Raw genomic sequence first — 6,000 nt, 5'->3', positions numbered from 1 at the left:
TCTCTCTCTCTCAGCTCTCTGTCCCTCTCTCTCAGCTCTCTGTCCCTCTCTGTCTCTCTCAGCTCTCTGTCTCTCTCTCCCTCAGCTCTCCGTCTCCCTCTCTCTCAGCTCTCTGCCTCTCTCTCTGTCCCTCTCTCTCTCAGCTCTCTGCCCTCTCTCTCTCAGCTCTCTGTCCCTCTCTCTCTGCCCTCTCTCTCTCAGCTCTCTGCCCTCTCTCTCTCAGCTCTCTGTCCCTCTCTCTCTCAGCTCTCTGTCTCCCTCTCTCTGTCCCTCTCTCTCAGCTCTCTGTCTCCCTCTCTCTCAGCTCTCTGCCTCTCTCTCTCTGTCCCTCTCTCTCAGCTCTCTGTCTCCCTCTCTCTCAGCTCTCTGCCTCTCTCTCTCTGTCCCTCTCTCTCAGCTCTCTGTCTCCCTCTCTCTCAGCTCTCTGCCTCTCTCTCTCTGTCCCTCTCTCTCTCAGCTCTGTCTCCCTCTCTCTCAGCTCTCTGTCCCTCTCTCTCTCAGCTCTCTGCCTCTCTCTCTCTGTCTCCCTCTCTCTCAGCTCTCTGCCTCTCTCTCTGTCCCTCTCTCTCTCAGCTCTCTGCCCTCTCTCTCTCAGCTCTCTGTCCCTCTCTCTCTGCCCTCTCTCTCTCAGCTCTCTGCCCTCTCTCTCTCAGCTCTCTGTCCCTCTCTCTCTGCCCTCTCTCTCTCAGCTCTCTGCCTCTCTCTCTCAGCTCTCTGTCCCTCTCTTTCCAGGGAGGACACAGTGTTTCTTGTGCTGCTGTAAGTGTGCTGTGCTGTGCAGGCTGCTGCTGTGCCCTGGCTCTTCTTGTGCAGGGGTCGCTCTGTCATAATAAAGCACCCCTCTCACTCTGCCCCAGCTCTTCCTGCACAGGGGTTGCTGTGTCATAATAAAAGCACCCTCTCACTCAGCCTCATCACACTGCATCTGCTTCCCAGTTTTGCTTCTACACTGAAGGCTAAACAGCAAACCAGAAGGACACACATCAAAGCAAATCAGAGTGGGTTTCAACTTCCCCATTTCGCACTAAGTCTTGCTTCAGAAAGAGTAATTCTGAATTTGTCAATATGGAATCCAAGAACACAAGAATACAAAGAGTGCGTTTTAATACACAGCGCCTTCCACTTGTACCCATGCCCCTGACTGACAATGACTAATTAACATGATATAATAGAAGAAGTATGTATGGGATTTCCTTAATGGCATAAACATTTTAAGAGCAAATTGGAGTCAGAGAGTCTGTGGCGTATATTATCAAAAGTACAAATTACAGTCATTCTCACATATACAATTCTTTACATTTATTGCGGAATGTATTTAAAAGTATGCAGTTTTATGTGGCATTTAATTGATGCTGTACAATAAACTGCCACAACAAACAATATGCTGAGGACATAATTTCTTTAAATTTGGAATTTTAGCATGTATCTGGTGAGAACAAGAACATACAAAGATCAAGCTAACATACTCACTCTTCTGGCTGCTTTTTAATATTTTTACTGATTTATTTTTTGGTGACAGATGTCCAAAACCAGGGTGTGATGGAAGTGGTCATGTGACCGGGGATTATGCCTCACACAGAAGGTGTGACCTCATTTCCTCCATGGGGACTCGTCTCTCACTGATTACTGTTGCTGTTCCCTCAAAGAGCAGTGCCAAAAGAGCAGGACTGTCTGGCAGAACGCATGCAGTGACACCAAACCGGAATATGACACCTATGGCTTAAATATTCATATTTTATTTCTGTATCTCTCTGCATGTACCCCCGCTCTTACATGAGCCCACATGATCTAGTCATCTCTAGGAACTTCACCATGCAGATTGGAACTGATTCTAAAAGCACATCTTTCTGCACCACTGAGGGATTGTGGGATTGCAACACTTGTTAGCATTACACTAAACTGCCCTTATGATTGGCCTGTTGCCCACTTCAACTTCAGCCCCACCCCTGTGCTACTTGGCCACACCCCCATAGCCACATCCCTGCATTGCTTGGCCACACCCCTCAGCTGTGCCCACACACTGCTTGGCTACACCCACCCAGCCCCACCCACATGCTGCTTGGCCACATCCATCCAGCCCTACCCACACACTGCTTGGCCACACCCACCCAGCCCCACCCATGTGCTACTTGGCCACAACCACCCACCCACCCACGCACTGCTTGGCCACACCCACCCAGCCCCATCCATTTGCTGCTTGGCCACACCCACCCACCCACGCACTGCTTGGCCACACCCACCCACACGCTGCTTGGCCACACCCGCCCAGCCCCACCCACGTGCTGCTTGGCCACACCCACCCAGCCCCACCCACGCGCTGCTTGGTCATGGCTTGCTTAGTTCCTTGTGCTCAGTTATGTCTCTTTGTTCTTCCTGACCCTTTTCTTCTCTCTAATGTTGCTCTGTGCTGCATTTTACAGTTTGTCTGGCTGCCCTCTAGCTGACAAAAACATCCGCAGTGTGATGGCCAGCAACTCACAAGACCTCAAGTAAGATACACATGTATATACCACCAAACATCTACTAATGTTTCAGTATTTCAGAGTTTACACATTCTCGAACACACACGTCCTGCTTTTTCTCCCAGGTGTCCAACACCAGGATGTGACGGCTCGGGACACATCACTGGAAACTACGCCTCACACAGGAGGTAAAAACACTCGGTTTGGGCTCTGGCTCCTGTTTCCGGGGCCTCTGTGCGCTGTTGGCTCTGATGAATCAGGCCGTACAGAGCCGGAGCTCTGAGTTGTACCTGCTGTATCTGCACAGTCACTCAGCTGCAGGGAGGGACCGTTTGATGGAAGTTTACTAATGAGTGTTTGTGCTTGTGAAAGGAATTAACTTCAGCTTATTTCTGTAAATGTCTGCCCATAAAACCAACCTGCGAAAGCTGTATTGATTAAGTATGTTTTTTCAGTTGATTGTTCTAGGCTGCGAAACTGAATGTCAGAATAATCTGCCATAATCTGAACCTCAGACGTGCCTTCCTGTTAATTAAAGGACATTTACACCTGCGCATTTCTGTAACTCTGGGTGAGAGAGTAGTAGTTGTAGGTGTTTATGATGTTGTTACACAAGGTTGGAGCTGTGTATTCAGCTTGACTAAGACTGGAACTAAACCAGCGAACACACAGGGGCCCGCAGATCAGAACAGACAGGCACTGCGGTAAAATATGATGATGCTGGATGATTGACAGCTTGTCCTCCTCTTCAGTCTGTCAGGCTGCCCTCGAGCCAAGAAGAGCGGCATAAAGATAACACACAGTAAAGAAGACAAGGAGGACCAAGAGCCAATCAGGTATGAATATATGATATATACGATATGAATATAGACAGGAGAATGAATATCCTTACTACATGAAACTTTGTGAATAGCCTTCGTCTGCCCCTCCTCATCACCACTGCTGTGGTGGACTATACTCAATGTCACAGGAACACAGCAGCATGTGAAAGCTCCTTCATTCCTGTGGCCTCCAGATCACGCAGGAACTGATATGATGATTTTTAAGCAGCTGCGTTCGCCTTGCTGCCTGCCCCCCCCCCCCCCCCCCCCGTCAGAAGCAGTGGGTGGACGGTCATCATTAACACAGGAATGCTGAACAGTGCTCTGTGAAGGCCTGCCCTCCACAGCCTCAGCCTGGCAGCTGAATTAGCCTCTCACCCGCCATCACGAGCAGCGGCTCCTCACTTCAGTCTCAACGCATTCTGTGAATTCAGGAAAAGGTTTTGGTTGGACATGCGCAGCGTTTCTGAGCCGGGGATGCAGTAATAACTCCTAACATCCCCCCCCCCCTCTGACCCTGCCCGCAGGTGTCCGGTCCCCGGCTGTGACGGACAGGGTCATGTGACAGGGAAGTATGTGTCTCACCGCAGTGCGTCAGGGTGCCCCCTGGCGGCCAAGCGGCAGAAGGATGGCTACCTGAATGGCTCGCAGTTCTCCTGGAAGGCAGGGAAGACGGACGGCATGTCGTGCCCCACGCCGGGGTGTGACGGCTCAGGACACGTCAGCGGGAGCTTCCTCACGCACCGCAGGTTAGAGCCCACTGCCCGCCGTACAACCGGGGGGGTGTGGGGTCAAATCCCAGATGGCACACTGACCTTGAGCAGACTTTACTTAAGCTGCTCCAAACATTCAGAGGAAATGCAGACACTATGGATGTCTGACTGGTTATACACAGATATACATCTGCCCTCTCTCTATGCAAATGGATATACAGGCAGATAAACTTCTTAGTGTGGCATTTATGAAGTTACCACTTGATACTCTACATCTGTCCTATCTGTGTGTGTGTGTGTGTTTGTTTGTCTGTGTATTATATAAATATCGCTAATGTCATTCTGTCTGAATGGTTCTGCTAGCCTGTCTGGCTGTCCCCGTGCTACATCAGCCATGAAGAAAGCCAGGCTGTCCGGAGTGGAAATGTTAACGATAAAGCAGCGGGCAAGCAAAGGTAATCAGCACTGCTGCTGGGCTCACACAGTGCACAGTGGGACCAGAGCTACATCTGCACCTGCTAATCAACTCTCAGCCATGCAGAGACACCGAGCAGCCAATCACCGTGCTGCATGTGCGATCACCTGACACGCCTCAGCCAATCCCAAGGTTCTGTCTGTAATCACCTGCAGAGCTGTAACCAGTTATGTCACCACATTCGTGATAATTGGGTCTATTGTTTCACGAAACGAAGCAAGAACCAAATGAGAACCAATCAGATGAGTGCATGTGCTGCAGTAGGCTCTGTGGTGATCCCGCTGAAACAATGAGGTGATGATTGCATGTTAATCAGCGCTTCATATTTAGAGTAATAATGACCGCTTATAGAGGAGCATGAATATACAGCACTAATTCAGTTTTTTTTCTCTTTCACTTTGATTATTCCACCATCTCAGTTTTTTCCAGATATTTGCTTGCATCTGATTAACAGTGATTTTCAGGCCTCTCTGTGATTTAACTATCCAGGATGTAAATGAAAGGATTATAATTAGACATTAACTCTATCAATAAGGGTGATTTCTGAATGGTGTATATTATTGTCACATGGTACACACTTACACCAGCTCTCATACACATGTGTGAGTGTGTCTGTGTGCTTCTGCCAGGGATTTTTACCCTCTTTGTTATGTTATAGGAATAGAAAATGATGAGGAAATTAAGCAGCTGGATGAAGAAATCAAAGATTTAAATGAATCAAACACACAGGTGGAGTCAGACATGATCAAACTCAGAACGCAGGTAAGGAGTCAATGGGTACAGAAGGTCTCGTGTGGATTGAAAACAGATGCTTGTCATGCATGTCATTTTTGAAATGTACATGTTATGGTAGAACTGTGAAAATACAAATATCAGAAATACATGTATGTAATGCTAAAACATGGAAAATATTAGCCATTTTGCAGTGGTGTAACATTAGACAGGTGGACTCATAGGCTGAGGGCTGTGTCTGGTTAAACACAGACAAAAATATTTTTCAGTTTCAAAGACAAAAATGTACGTATCAGATCATTTTTCCTGTTTAACAAAGTAAAAATGTTATACTTAGATCTTAATATTGTTGTACAGAGACAATTCATATTTTTCATACATAATAAATTTTGGAAGACAACATATGAGTCTTCTTTATTCACACCTTTAAAATAATCTTTTAAATAAAAATATAACAAAAACACATGTAATCCAGCATTCTGCATTTCTGAAGTTAAGTGGCTCCTGAAACCATATACTGTATCCAAAGGCTTCCCTTTCCCACAGAGTGTGAAAGACAGCGCACACAGACAGAAAAGAATCACAAAAATCTGCGTATAACGTTTCTCACTGCAGTATCAGCTGTGAAGTTTAAAGCTAGTGATACAACAACAGGCCCAGCCTGGGAGAGGACATGAGTGTATCCTGACATTTGACGTGTGTGTTAATTGGGAAGCAGTTCTAAATTCAGAGGACTTTGGGATGTTTTAAACAAACCGTCATCTTCAGATGTTAGAAAGTACCTGTAAAAGTTGCAT

At 47.2% G+C, this 6,000-nt stretch overlaps 1 protein-coding gene across 2 annotated transcripts in view; it reads left to right on the top strand.

The window, feature by feature from the left end:
* Positions 1 to 6,000, top strand: part of myt1la (myelin transcription factor 1-like, a) — a 68,010-nt gene that overhangs the window by 58,658 nt on the left and 3,352 nt on the right. For both annotated transcript variants that reach the window (XM_036549569.1, XM_036549567.1), the window contains exons 15-20: positions 2,421 to 2,489; positions 2,588 to 2,650; positions 3,215 to 3,298; positions 3,811 to 4,032; positions 4,360 to 4,451; positions 5,130 to 5,233. In XM_036549569.1, the coding sequence (XP_036405462.1) occupies positions 2,421 to 2,489; positions 2,588 to 2,650; positions 3,215 to 3,298; positions 3,811 to 4,032; positions 4,360 to 4,451; positions 5,130 to 5,233 (634 nt within the window). The remainder of the gene's footprint in view (positions 1 to 2,420; positions 2,490 to 2,587; positions 2,651 to 3,214; positions 3,299 to 3,810; positions 4,033 to 4,359; positions 4,452 to 5,129; positions 5,234 to 6,000) is intronic.

Source organism: Megalops cyprinoides, chromosome 17 (genome assembly GCF_013368585.1).
Source record: "Megalops cyprinoides isolate fMegCyp1 chromosome 17, fMegCyp1.pri, whole genome shotgun sequence".
NCBI classification, from domain to species: domain Eukaryota; kingdom Metazoa; phylum Chordata; class Actinopteri; order Elopiformes; family Megalopidae; genus Megalops; species Megalops cyprinoides.
The sequence above is the reverse complement of the archived record's forward strand: the minus strand, read 5'-3'. Positions and strand labels throughout refer to the sequence as shown.